Source organism: Platichthys flesus, chromosome 1 (genome assembly GCF_949316205.1).
Source record: "Platichthys flesus chromosome 1, fPlaFle2.1, whole genome shotgun sequence".
In the NCBI taxonomy this organism is placed as follows: Eukaryota; Metazoa; Chordata; class Actinopteri; order Pleuronectiformes; family Pleuronectidae; genus Platichthys; species Platichthys flesus.
Genome location: NC_084945.1, coordinates 2,277,947 through 2,291,993, shown reverse-complemented (window position 1 = coordinate 2,291,993; position 14,047 = coordinate 2,277,947). Strand labels below are relative to the sequence as shown.

General features: G+C 45.5%; 1 protein-coding gene across 1 annotated transcript in view; it reads left to right on the top strand.

Moving 5' to 3' along the window:
• Nucleotides 1-14,047, top strand: part of LOC133956420 (otogelin-like) — a 50,202-nt gene that overhangs the window by 28,733 nt on the left and 7,422 nt on the right. Inside the window, exons 32-50 of the mRNA XM_062391438.1 lie at nucleotides 68-94; nucleotides 501-695; nucleotides 2,679-2,957; nucleotides 3,321-3,438; nucleotides 3,672-6,606; nucleotides 7,068-7,245; nucleotides 7,356-7,507; nucleotides 7,579-7,668; nucleotides 7,768-7,948; nucleotides 8,144-8,364; nucleotides 8,716-8,854; nucleotides 10,130-10,318; nucleotides 10,533-10,742; nucleotides 10,833-10,937; nucleotides 12,555-12,659; nucleotides 12,743-12,847; nucleotides 13,273-13,371; nucleotides 13,627-13,667; nucleotides 13,951-14,026. Coding sequence (XP_062247422.1) covers nucleotides 68-94; nucleotides 501-695; nucleotides 2,679-2,957; nucleotides 3,321-3,438; nucleotides 3,672-6,606; nucleotides 7,068-7,245; nucleotides 7,356-7,507; nucleotides 7,579-7,668; nucleotides 7,768-7,948; nucleotides 8,144-8,364; nucleotides 8,716-8,854; nucleotides 10,130-10,318; nucleotides 10,533-10,742; nucleotides 10,833-10,937; nucleotides 12,555-12,659; nucleotides 12,743-12,847; nucleotides 13,273-13,371; nucleotides 13,627-13,667; nucleotides 13,951-14,026 — 5,445 coding nt within the window. The remainder of the gene's footprint in view (nucleotides 1-67; nucleotides 95-500; nucleotides 696-2,678; nucleotides 2,958-3,320; nucleotides 3,439-3,671; nucleotides 6,607-7,067; nucleotides 7,246-7,355; nucleotides 7,508-7,578; nucleotides 7,669-7,767; nucleotides 7,949-8,143; nucleotides 8,365-8,715; nucleotides 8,855-10,129; nucleotides 10,319-10,532; nucleotides 10,743-10,832; nucleotides 10,938-12,554; nucleotides 12,660-12,742; nucleotides 12,848-13,272; nucleotides 13,372-13,626; nucleotides 13,668-13,950; nucleotides 14,027-14,047) is intronic.

Here is a 14,047-nt window from a genome sequence, read left to right as displayed (position 1 = left end):
GTCTTAAATATAGAACTCTTTTTTATGTTTACGTTATTGTTATTAACGGATTATTTTGTCTCTGCAGCTTATGATTGTGAATTCTTCAACAAAGGTATGAACATTTATTTATTTAACCCACAGCTCAGTAATTTTTCACAGTATTTATCAGTGTGGGAGGTTTTTTCCAGAAAACAGGCCTTCTCACCTTATTTTCTTTATTGGCTAATCTATCCACCCATTACTCCAACCTTTAGTTCTGCTTCTCCAGATAATTAATATAATAATAACAATAACAATATTGTAATGAGATAAAGCTGGGAAGTTTAAAAACATGATAGAAAATGTAAAAAAGTTCATGTCCCTGATACAGTTTATACTTGGTTTGTATGGCTGTGAAAATGGGATTCAATTCATTACTTCTTGTTAAAAAAGTATATTAAAGATAAATCAGAGTTGAGAGGCATTAATTGGTTGGTTTGTTTTACTGTAAAAACACTGACATGGCGTCCTGTCTGTAGTTTTGGGTAAAGGCCCCTTCAGGCTCGTCCCCTTCAGGGATCGGGCGATGCTGTTGGCAGCCAGCAGGTCCGGCGGCTCCGTGTTCCTGCAGTTGGGGAACCTCAGCACCACCAGCACCACCAGCAGCACCAGCACCCCCAGCAGCCTATCACAGTTCATGATGACACCGGGCCTCAGCAGAGCCCGACCCCACGGTGAGTCCATCTCCTGTGTTTTTACTTTGCAAGATATTGGATTAGTTTTGTTCTTTTCTTGTCTGAAAGTCGCTTCATACAAACTAAAACAAAGTCCAGCAAGAAGAATCTTTAAGTTTCTAAAGAACGAAATCAATAGTTCTTAAAACTGAGAGACAGACCCATGGAGGAAACACAGTGATTATGTTTTGTACGTTTATTTGAAAAGTGAATCAAGTAGAATAATTTCTTAATACGACTGGGAGAAAATGAGATGCCTTAAATCCATTTAGTTCTTAACCATAAACCTCAGAAATGCGAAATGAGTTTAAATATTTCGTAAAACAAAAAACTCATCTATGTGTTTATTTCACATTGATCATCAAAGTTCAAATCTCTCACTTGTCTTAAAATATTTTTTAAAGTAGATTTTACTAAAGAATCTACAGGAGCAGTTTGAGGGACTTGACATCATCAGGGAACTATGATCCTAAACAGGCTCTGCACAAAACAACGATTGTTTGTGAAGGAATGTCTTCAAAAATGAGGTTATTGTTTCTGGAGCCCGGGAGAAAGCTGCTCAGCTCTAATCTGTAAAGTTAGTAAATCCAAACCAAGAAATCTTGTCTTGACTATTACTGACAGTCATGAACTGTAATCTTAATTTAGAAATCCACATAAAGTCAAATTCAGCTTATTTCCACCTTAAAAATCATATCGAGCATTAAAGGAGTTGTTTAAAAACCAGTTGACTGTAATGGTGTGTTGACAGGTCTGCTGCAGCCTTCCTATTATTGTATTTAACACATTGTTTTAATTTATCTATTCAACTCCTTCATTTCTTTCTAAAATCTTCTTCTTTGTCATTGTTGATGTTTTTTTTTACATTTTGTTGTACCTGATGAAAGACCCTTTACATTCAGTGGCTTTGGGGCAACATGTGGCGAATGGATTCATTTTCCTTTTGCTCTGTTTTTGGTCTCCACCTCCTCCTGAGGGGAAATGTCAAAGTCATTAGCTGCTAAATGCTTGACTGTATTCAGCAGCTGGTGTCTAGCTGGGTCCATCTACTGTTTATCAGAAAAACAGCTGCCTGTTGTCACTTGAAACGGTTGATGAGCTCAAAACAATGAGTTTAAAGACGCTGAACCACATTCCAGATGTAGACGTCCATCTTATAACTGCATCTTACAACAGTGTTTGGAATGATTTGAATGCCCCAGTGGAAACACCTGAATGGAATAGATGGACTCCCAGGGGCTGACGGGTTCAGAGATCAGGCTGCCGAATGCTAATGTAGCAACCTGAGCTACAGACCGGTCAGAAAGCCGAGACTCCCTGAAACAAGCTGCTCTGTTTGCTGCATGTTGCTGCTGCTCTCTGCAAGAGGAATCAAGACACATTCTTGATTCCTTCACACACATATTATGTCATTTTTTTCTGAGGGTTCACACAAGATGACACAGACAAATTCAGGAACAAAAACAAATGTAAAATTCAGGGTTAAAATCCTCATTACTCCCGGGTCAAATGACTTTGCAGTGGACACAAGTTTTTATTGTCTTCTGCTCCAATCGGCAGTGATGGAAGAAAACAGTGTGTGAGGTTGAACATGACGCACCGTGAACAGTACAGAAAAACTCCTCTTCTGGCAGTGGGGAAATAGTTAATCAAATTTTTTTTAGGCAAACCAATTCTATAATTCATAAGTTATTGTTCCTGTGATAATTAATTTATATTGGAGTAGTTGCTGATACCAATTTTAGAAAGTAAATCATCTTCGATACAGATATGAATCGAGTATGAAATAAACACACACTTTATAATATAAAACAATAATGCAAATTTTTCCTACATTGATTATTCCCTAACCCTAACCCTTGCTTTATATGTAAATAGACAACTGTTTGTTTGACTGTGAATATGAGGCAGATACACTTGTGTTTCTTGTCCGCTCGCCTTCTTCATGGTGTCTGATTAATCATTTAATTATCGTCTACGCAGACACATCACGGGTTTCCTTTGAGGCGGCCCACAGACCCAACTACTTCCTGTACGCGAGCCCCAGCGGCCAGGTGAGGCTGGCCAAGTGGGAGGAGAGCGAGGCATTCTGGGATGGGGCAACCTTCGTCCTCCACAGGAACACCTGGGTCCCTGGCTACGACTCGCTGGAGTCCCACGCCAAACCCGGCTTCTTCCTGCACACCACGCTGCTTCGCATCCACCTGCTGAAATACAGACACGCCGACACTTACCGCAAGGCCACGCTCTTCAGACTGACAGGTCGGCAGCGCTCAAATTACCAATGTGCAGTGAACGCATCATAACTCACAAAATTAGCAAAAGTTACTGAGACACAACAGTTGTTCAATCAAGGAACATTTCTTAAGGAGTGTTCTCAAGTTATAATCCAGAATTTTATTAAAGCTTAATCCCCTCAAATCTCTTTCAGTTTAGCTTTTCATCATTGGCATTTAACAAAATCTCAAAAGCAAAAGATTTGAAATTTGGAGTATTGATTTATTCTTGAAAAAGGTATTGATGTGATGCAAGTTGCACAGAGAACTTGAACAACCTTAGATGAAGAATATGATGTTTTCATACTGAATCTTGAAAATAAAATGTAAAATGTGGGTTCTTTTTCAGGCCCAAACCCAGAATCTCAGCCTCGTCCTCAGTGTCAGTGGAGGTACGACTCCTGCGTCATCCCCTGCTTCAGGACCTGCAGCGACCCGGCGGCCGAAGCCTGCGTCACCATCCCACAGTGAGACCTTTGAGCTCCTAACTCCAACAATATTAACAACTGCACTAAAATCTCCCAAAACCTCAATATCCTGACACATTGATATATAAAAATAGAAAGATATAGATAATTAAAATTAATTAACATCGGATCATCTTGTTCAGAGAACTCTGAATAAATCAAAACTGTAAAAAGTCTTTTTGAGATTTGTTTGACTTTTCATTTCATATATAACCCTTTGTTGCTGTCTGTAGAGTGGAGGGCTGCCTTCCTGTCTGCCCCCCCCACATGGTTCTGGACGAGGTCACCCGTCGTTGTGTTTATGTGGAAGACTGTGAGTATCCTCGGCTTGATTTCAGTTATTCATTTGAATCCCTCCAGATTTCCTGTCTGAAATTTTTTTTGCAACAGCCTCAGTGCTGCTGTAACACATTTCTGTATTGTTTTGTTTCAGGTATTAAAGCCCCTGTTGTTGTGCAGCCTGTAACACCACCCGCTGCTCAGCTGACCTCTGCTGCCTCCACCTTCACCGTGAAGACCACAGTCCCCACTGAGTCCTCCGCTCCTCCACATGAATCTCCAACCACTAAAGTCAACACAGTTGCTCCTGCTGTCAACACACAGACCCTTCCCACCATGGCCCCACCCGCCCCTGACGAGCCAACCCGACCAGTCACTGCTACTCCTGAACCATCCAGAACAGCAGTACCTCTGGCTTCCCCAAAAGCAACCCCTGCTGTCAGGCCAGGGGTTGTGACGTCAACTGTCAGAGAGACAGAGGCCCCTCCCACCACTGTGACAGATACAACAACATGGGCGCACGAGGCACTGGGCTCCACCGTCAACCCCTCCAGTCTCAGCACGTCCAGGACAAGCATCGCTCCGTTTGCCATCACCGCTCTGTTCTGGATCACTTCCTCCACCAAAGTCACGGACTTCCCTGAGCCACTGGTCACCACCACTGCCGCGACTCTGCAGCCGACTGCACCCGCAGCGCCAACCACGACCTCCATCGTGGGGCAAACCAGCATTACCAGCAGCAGCCGCCCTCTCTCTGTTGTCACACACTCAACCAAAGAGACCACAGAGGCTACAACACATTCAGCAGCTGTTACTCCGACTGTAACAGCTTCCAGTCCCGCTCCGATCTCAGAGACATCTGCAGTCACAGGCAGAACCATGGCTCCCAGTGTGGCCACCACAGCGTCCACATACGCCCCCACAAAGATGGTAACAGAGGAGAGACTTCCTCCAATAACAACCACAACTATCATGCCTGGTTCACCAAGCGCAGCATTCACAACCACATCACCACTCTCAACGTCTCCTCCTGTCGAAACAGAAACTGTGTCTTTGCCCACGGCAACTTCGGCAGAGACCACAGAATCGGGAAAGCCAGTGGCACCGTTTACTACCAGTAAAACAACACAACATCTAACACCAGGAACAACAACACCGAGTCTTACCACAACTAAGATTGAGTCTACCCCCCCTCCAGATCTTACAACCTCTCCCACATCAACCCCTGAGTCGCCAACAACAACCCAACTCCATGTAGCAGTGACTACATCTGCAACATCTTCTCCGACCTCAGCGGCTGCAGCCTGGAGGACAACGACAGCGGAAGTGGACGTACCTGAGGCTACAGTTTCTGAAAAACCTGCAGCTACAACACCTGCACCTCCATATCCAGAGGTTACAGACGTGACAGCTCCTCATGCGTCCCCCTCCACAGTCTACACTGAGAGAACCTCCTGGTCCGCTGCTGCCCCGACAGCAGAGAGACCCACTCACATCACTTTGCCAAGACCGTCAGAGGCTCCAGAAACGTCCACCATGTCCATGGGTCCTCATATCACAACTAAACCAACTGCAATGCTTGTGTCTCATACCGAAACCACGACTGCACCAACGACAGAAAGCTTTGTTCATCCTGGAACTAGCCTGCGGACCTCCGAGCAATGGCAACCCACCCATCAGGAAACCTCCTCCACCTCAGTCCTCAGCCCGACAGTGACAATTACACCAGAGTTCACTTCTGAACCTGTTGTCCATGTGGTCACTTCCACCAAAACTACAGAACTACCTTATCCTGCTGTAACGCCAACAAAGCCGGTGGACACTATTGCTACGTCAGCAGCTGTCACAACCTCCGCTGCCCAAACTACAACCTCAACTGAAGAAATCACCACTACCACAACCAGGATACTGTTTACACCTCCGTCACCTGCACCTGGTGCACCTGCCTCGCCCCTCGCAGCAGCTCCTACAACAGTGCCACCAGGTGATGTCACCACCGAGCCGAGACCCGTTGTCTTCCAGCCATTAACAGAATCGACACATCCAGTGACGGGTAGAGTGGAGGTGTCAACAACAGCAGCCACCAGGCTGCCTCCATCTTGGTCACCGCTGCAGACAACTACGTCGGCAGCTCCATGGACGACAACTTTTTCAGACAAAGTCACCACCCGTTTGGTATCCACCGCAAGAGCTACACCCGCTACAACTGCTTCGATCATATCGCGGACGACGACCCCCAGGACGACCCCAAGAGTCCCTGTGACAACAAGAGTCACCCCAAGGATCACAGTGACCGAGCGGTCAACGGTCAGGCCACACAGTGCAAGGGTTACCATAGCAACAAGGCCCCCAACAGTGACCGCCAGATCGACCACTCTCGGGCCGCCGACTGTCGCACCAAGCCCCGGCACAACAACCACGTCAGCAGTGCCATCTGCAAGCGTTGCAACATCGACCGAGTCTCTCACCACAGTGAGCATGACAAAGCTTGACAACACGACCGCAGCAGTTCCGGGCCCGACCACCATCATCCCCCGACCGCCGGCTCCTACTCTGACAACAGTCACAGAATATACTGCCGTCTCCACGATGACCAGCAGAGAGCCAATCACATCTGAGAAAACTCAGACGACCAAAGAGACTGAAGCGTCACCACCCACATCCCAACCAGGGATGCCGCCAACTGACGAGCTCGTCTCCACCCAGGAGCCGAGGTTAACCTCTCCTGCTGCGACGACACTCCTAACAGCCACCAGGGTCAAAACTACTGAGTCGGACAAAGTGGGTCAGACCAGTCCAGGGTCAACAGTGTCTCCTGCACCTGCAACGACCAGACACACGGCAGAGGGCTCAACGGCCGAGGCTGTTGCACCAATGAGGATGTGCAGCGTGGGTTCACTTATTAAACATCCACCTTTCAGTCGCACAGAATTCTAACATATAAGTTCTACGATTAACTTTATCCAAATTTCTGTATGTGTTTGTTCCCGTTTACAAGCAAAGCAATCAAGGAAGGAACATTTTTAAAACTAAATTCCATAATAAAAGCCACAACTGCAGCTTTAATCAAGATATTTTATAAAGTAGCAGCCAGTTACTTCCTCTATTTTACAGAGTAGATGCATTTAAAAGTACGACCTGTATAAGTACTTGTACTGTGCAATGACAATAAAGTTGAATGTAATGTAATCTAATCTAATCTAATCATCTAATCTAATTTATTAATATCACACACTAACCTTCTTGAGCAAATGGCTTGTTCACTTGACGATATCGGTATAAAAATACAGACGGTGCAATAAAATTTTGCCAGAAACTGGTGTTCAGTTTTTGATTTTGTTTCCATACAGCCTCCGTACGCAGAGATCGTTGACGAATGCACAAAGTACATCTGCGTCAACAACCAGCTCGTTCTGTTCAACAAATCTCAGAGCTGTCCCTTTACCTCCGAACCCCCGAACTGTGGCCTGCTCGGCTTCGCCATCCTGGTCAATGGAGACAAGTGCTGCCCTCAGTGGGACTGTCCATGTTAGAAAAAACAACTTCTCCATCTCTGTGTTTCCAGCTGATATTTCATGGATGTTGCAGATTCACTTTTACCTGCTTTTGTTTTTTTCTTCAATTTCTTGATGTTACAGGTCGCTGCTCGATGTTTCCGGACTTGAATGTGATCACGTTTGATGGGAACAGTGTTGCCATCTACAAGGCTGCCTCATACGTTGTGACCCAGCTGCCCAACGAGACCGTCAGCGTCCTGGTTCAGGAGTGTCCGGCAGACTCTGAGTCGCTGGTAAGTCGACTTCCCTGGTTCCCTCAAAGTGATGGAGACGTAAGTCACTGATTTCCTTCTCTTTTCTCAAGCTCCTCTGGAATTTCACCAACCTCTGTCTGGTGGCGTTAAACATCACACACAAGTCCAACCACATCGTCATCAACCGGCTGCAGAGGAGGGTAAGAGACACGTCCTTCTTATCTTGACTTTTACTGTTTTCGTATCTTACTTGTCACACGAGCAGGTTAAACCTCTGAGCCGCTCTATGCCTCCTTCAGCTTTACGTCAATTCCCGATACGCCAAGCCCCGTTTCAAGAAGTATGGCTTTGAGATCTACGACACAGGAAACATGTACCTGATCCGCAGCCCGGCCGGTCTGAAGCTGCAGTGGTATCACAGCACTGGGATGATGGTGATTGACAGCTCCAGCAACAAGCTTCCTACCATTGGCCTCTGTGGTAGGAGAAATCGGGCTCCTGCACAAATTTGACTGCTTCAGCTCTCTCTGAAACACCAGCCTGGGTTGCATGTTGTACAAAGCATAATCCCTGATTGTTCAGTTACAACAGCTACAACAGCCATTTGTCACAATCAGGATTGTCACATCCTTTATGAGAGATTTTAATGTTGTGTTTGTGTGACACCCGCCTCAGGTTTCTGTGACGGAGACCCAACCAATGACCTGACTTTGGCCAACGGGACCACGTTGGGCGTGAGTGAGGATCCGGCTCTTTTCATCGACAGCTGGCAGGTTCCCAACACAACCAGCTACATCAGCCACAGCCGCCGCCGCGAGCTCAACTGCTCGACCAGCGACTGCTCCGTATGCATGGACATGCTGCAGAACCACCACTTCTCCTCCTGCCACGCCTTCGTACGTGTTCACCCATCTACGGGCCGGTTTCTGGTCTCAATAGTTTCTCAGCCTGATCACAAACTAAACTCAGGTTCTGTCTGAAACACAGTGAAGGTGCCGCTCAGGTTCTATATTCTTACTGGGTGAAAGTAGAACAATTTCAGTACATAAAGATGATATAAAACAATCATTAAATAATAAAATACGATAAATAAATGGAAATTTAATCATCATCGCATTTTAACCATCGTTGGTAAAACAAATGTTTGACGAATTACAAGCAAAAATAAATGATTGATTTTACTTTTATCAATTATGATGACCAATGTTTTTAGATAAAAAGCATTTTTATTCTTTCTTGATTTTTAGGTCCCGCCCAGCACTTTTTGTGAAATCTGGGTCCGAGATGCAGAGTACGTCAACAACCAGTGTGTGGCGCTGGCTGCATATGTGGCCTCGTGTCACAAATTTAACATCTGCATCGAGTGGAGGAGTCCGGATCGCTGTCGTAAGTTTCAGTGAAACAACGGAAGAGCTGCTGTTTGAGCTCCTGAGTGAATGAAGGAAAAACGACTGGACCACGATGTTGCAGCCTGTTAAAACTCTTTAAAATTTAAAATGTCTACACTAGAATATACTAAAAGTTTGAACAAAATGTTGGCTCCTAGGCCCCAGATTTACTTGCTTTGAACTGCCTGTCGACCTCACGGCGCTGGTCGTGCATGTCCTCAGAAATGAACGATACGATGTAAAGGCCTCACAAACATCGTTAATGTCACCGTGATCACTGTTTTTGCCGTGATCAGCAGAAACCACAGGTTCACCTCCTCCTCTATCACCATGGTTTTTCATTTACAAAATGAAAATCCGAAAGTTCAACCCAGTTGGAGTTCAGTGGTGCGACCAGAAACATATGGGACTGAAAAGAAAGTGTGTGACTGTGATATTCCGGATAAAAATCAAGTCAACGTGACAGAGTTCAGCCGTCATCGATGTCTTTATTTACACTTGTGCTTCTTGTTGCGCAAGATTGCATTAAAAGTGATACCATAAAGTGGTTTGCCTTTGAAAAAAAGGTTGCTGTGCTGTTCGGAGCTCTGTGAAGTTGTCTGGCTGGTTTTATGGCTCCTGCCATTGTGTAGCTGTTTCTCAGTTGCTGTTGGAAGTTCTCCGGCAGGACATTGCGTCGCTGCTTGAAGGTTGGTAGAGCTTGGATTGGAGGAGGTTTCCTTGTCGAGGTGAGCTGGAAGCTGCACCGTTGAGCTTCTCTCGGAGAGAGTATCAGAAAGAGGCTGTACAGCCTTCTCCTCTCGAGGATGGCGTAGAAAGAGAATGAAGAAAGGGAGACCTGGCCTTATATGACATAGGTCATGGGGCCCAGAGTGACCAATAGTGATTGACCCTTGTGTCGCCGGTTGGTTTTCATACCTCTGTGTGACGTTGAGGCTCTCTGGGACTGAGACTGAGTTCTGATGGCTCTGGTTTTCGCCAAAGAAAGCATGTGATCAAGGCTTTGAGTACACATGTAGGCCAAACTGTAGTTCACAAATACCATGTCCCAAAATTCTCCTACTGTAACATATGAAAAATCCCATTGTAATCACATGTTTATTGTATTTTAAAACACGCACAATCCGGCCAAAGTCGTGTAAAAAAGATTGAAGCAAAGTTCTCGACCCTATGACCTGTTTACCTGGAGCGTGATTGATTCATCCTAGCAGCACCACCTTGTGTCTTGTGATGTGATTGGGCACCGACATGTTTGCGTGTCTCTCCTTTGCAGCCTTTGCGTGTCCCAGTACTCTGCGGTATCAAGCCTGTCTGCCGGCGTGCACGTCTCAGTCCTGCCCCAACCACGACTTCGACTCCGACCCCGACCAGTGTTCAGGCCTGACCGAGGGCTGCGTGTGTCCTGAGGGGACGCTGCTCCACCGGCCCTACTCCGCCCTCTGCATCTCACCCGACAAATGCGGTAAGTCTCAAACCGGACGTCACAAAGTTAGATCATGGCGACACAAGGTTGTGAAGAAAATCTGAAAATGAATGAATTATCTTCAGTCTTGATTTGAGTCAGTTTTAAATGTACGAGACCTGTATAATAACCTTTGTTCCTTGAGAGTCTGCTTCAGTGTTGTCGTCTCACGACCAGTGAACTAGAAATCATGTTGTCATTTGTGCGTCCTCAGCCTGCACCGACAGCTCCGGCGCTCCCCATGCTCACGGCGAGGTGTGGAAGGCCTCGAAGGACGCCTGCTGCATGTACCGCTGCGACAACGACTCCATCGTCCCCTTGGAGTATGACTGCTCGGACGTGGCTGTGCCCGTGTGCCGCAGAGCAGGGGAGGTGATCATCAGCCTGGCTGACGACACCAGCTGCTGCCCACAGAGAGTCTGCGGTGAGGCGCCAAGTTTGAAATGTTCAAACTGAAGAAGTTGGTGTAGAATTAGAAAATCTAATGTTGAAGATGTGATTTGTGGCTCTGCAGTTTGTAACCAGAGCCTGTGTGACCTGGTCCCTCCTGAGTGTAAGTACGGGGAGAAGCTGGTTTCGTACTACAGGCAGGACTCCTGCTGTCCGCACTACGTCTGTGGTGAGTTTCTCGTTTTCCGACTTTTTATTTAGCCTGAATATAAGATGATATTTCTTTCTAGAAGTAACATCCTAAAAGTATTTGATGTGGTTTTGTGTTGACAGCACCAGATGTGTTTTTTGGTGACAGAGAGGAGTTGTGTTTTATTTTTGAGTGTTTCATTCTGTTTATAGTTTAGCCTGTTGTGCTGCATCGGCCAGTAGGCGGCCATCGGGTGTGTCGTCTGATGATACGCGTCAAACATTGTTATTAACAGAACTGCGTCGTACAGCTAGTTACTGATGCAACATATCTTTGGAAAGCTAATATTCTTCTGATTCAACTGATGTAAACCATTTCCAGATCCGATCACCACAGCCGGTACAATCAACGTCTCAGTCAGACCACCAACAAAAAAAAACAATACCAAAGTCGACGTCACTCACCTAAGAATCATCATATTAATCCACAGATCGATAACATTCAAACAAAAGCGGTCTTGGTACATTGCCAAAGGTCCAGACGATCCAATCCAGTAACATAATCAGTCCAAAACACACTATTGCATCAAAGAATAGCCACAGTCTGCTGTTGCGTAATCTCAGAGCAGCCAGCAGCTACGTGTAAACTTTGATGTATTTTCCCTTGTAACTCCTGTTCGCATGTAAACACAGCCGCTCTCTTGCTATCAAAATGGTGGCTAGCAGCTCCTATTGGGTTAAGTGGGATGTCAATCTGAACTTGACCCAATCGGAGCTGGTATGGGCTGTCCACAGCCTACAATAGCCAACTAGATACCTTCGTTGACGGCCAGTGCTTGCCCGTCTTCTGACGTGTAAAGACTGAGCCAATTGCAACCGTATGTTCTAATGACTGGCGTATTGTTTAGCCAATGAATTTCCAACATGCAGATGTGCTGCATCATGGGATAAATATACGGAAACACCGAGCAAGTCACTGCGCAACAGTGTCCAACTGGTCCCAGAGCATCGTGAAAGATGTTTATTTGTATAAATTTTAAACCATATGACCAGTTTTGTCTCCTTTAAATAAAAGTATGATTTTGAGTGTAAAAGTAGCCTTTTTAGCCTGGTTGGTTACGATGGTTACAAAGGGTCCTTCGGAGTCTCCAAATGGCCTTTGTGGAAAACGCCTACACAAAATGTGGTATTGTTATCAAATTTGAACATGGGCTAGTCAAGGCGTCATGCTAGGGTCCCATTGTGTTTTCCAGCCCTTAAGTCCCAGCTAGAGTCATCTGCAGGCATCTGTTTACCAACAAATATTCAGGCGGAAATAAAAACCTTCAACTGCTATTACTCAATGCCAGTAGCACTAGTGATTCTGAGGGGGGGAGGGGAGATCAGAATGTTACCTTTCAAAAGTGACCAAGACCATGCATGTACTCCAAATGTTTCAAGAACAGCTTTCAATTTACTTTGGGTATTCCTCAGACAGGCGTTTTAGTCGAATCCGACCCGCCTCTTAAGAGGTTAGACTTAGTTCAGAGTTAGTTTAACCTGCAGGAGTTTCTGGAGGCTGGTGTGATGTGTTCTGTCGCCTCATTGGAAACGTCTTCACTGCAGTGCATTCCCAACACGTGGATCTGTTGGATGACTTAGTTTCTGTGTGTTGCAGAGTGTGACCCTGATCTCTGTGAGTCGGACGTTCCCACCTGCAGAGAGGACCAGACTCTGATCGCCACCAGAGCCGACGGCAGCTGCTGTCTGGCCCACATCTGCAGTCAGTTCACACACACGTCACATCAGCTCCTGTGTTTACGTCCAGTCGTCAGCAGGTTCATTCAAAGTGTGTGTTTCCCGCAGTGTGTTCCTCCTCCTGTCCGGAGACTCCTCCTCCCTGTTGGGACGGGGAGGTGCTGACGGTCGACGGGAACGTCACCGACCGCTGCTGCCCCGCCTATCAGTGTGGTCAGAGCATGCATACACACACACACACACTGACACACACACACACACACACAGTCTAACATCAACACAATAGTGACGTTCCCTCTCCTCTTCCTCCCATGTCATTATTATTTCTCCCTCATGGTAATATATAGGATTCAGTGGTACCATGTATATTTACTTTAAGTGCAGTACTTGCACAAAGTTGTGATTCTTGTACAAGTATGTTCTTTTCATTCATCATTTTTGTTTCATATAGGAAAATATGAAAAAAAAGACGGTGTCTCTGTAATTTCTTGTTTTTCTCAGATACAGTTTTATGCAGAAGTTTTGACATGTTAATAATTTTGTTGATTGATGTTTGGATTGAACAGAAGGAAATAAAACTATAGAGAGAAAATATAATTGTGGGTGTACATGAATAGATTTGTCGTGTGTGTGTGCAGTGTGTGAGCCCTACAGGTGTCCTCAGCTCAGTTGTGCTGTTGGGATGTCGGTGTTGTCGACGTCCGGTCCCAGTCGCTGCTGCCCAAACCAAACATGTGGTACGTCACGTGACAGTTCATGATGCAATCAGGTCCCAAACCTCCGTCTGCAAGTCATAGCTTCTTCACCTCATCTTGGTTTTTAAATCAGCGTCAGAGTCGGGTCTTTTTTCTCATAGAAAAGATTGAAATTAGGTTTATATCAGGTCACAGATTTAGTTTATGATGATGCAGAAACTTTAGTTGTTTGTAGACTAAACATCTGAAACATGAAGCTGAAGTGAGGAGATGTGTTGTGTTGTTTTCTGCTTCCAGAATGTTCCTGTGAGAAAATCGCTTCCCCAAAATGTGGCCTGGTACGTCCTGACCGTTATAATTCAGTTTGTCTCTTCGCACATATTTTAGTGTATCTATGTATATATAGAACTCTGAGTTTAACATGTAAATTCTGCCTTTTTGTTGATTTTCATGTTTGAACCTGAATAAAGAAAATCTGTCACAAGCTTCTTTTCTTAGTTTCTAGACATTTTGAAGACACCACAACATAAAACCTCAATGAATAAATGTACCAGTGAATTATATACGTTTTGTCAAGTCTTGAATGTTGTGTTCTAAGCTCTTTGTCCTCGTGCTCTGCAGGGAGAGGCCGCTCAGCTGGACCGGGCCTTCCTGTCCGACCCACAGAACCAGTGCTCCTGCAAAAGATACAAGTGTGGTGAGAAATGATTTTAGATGT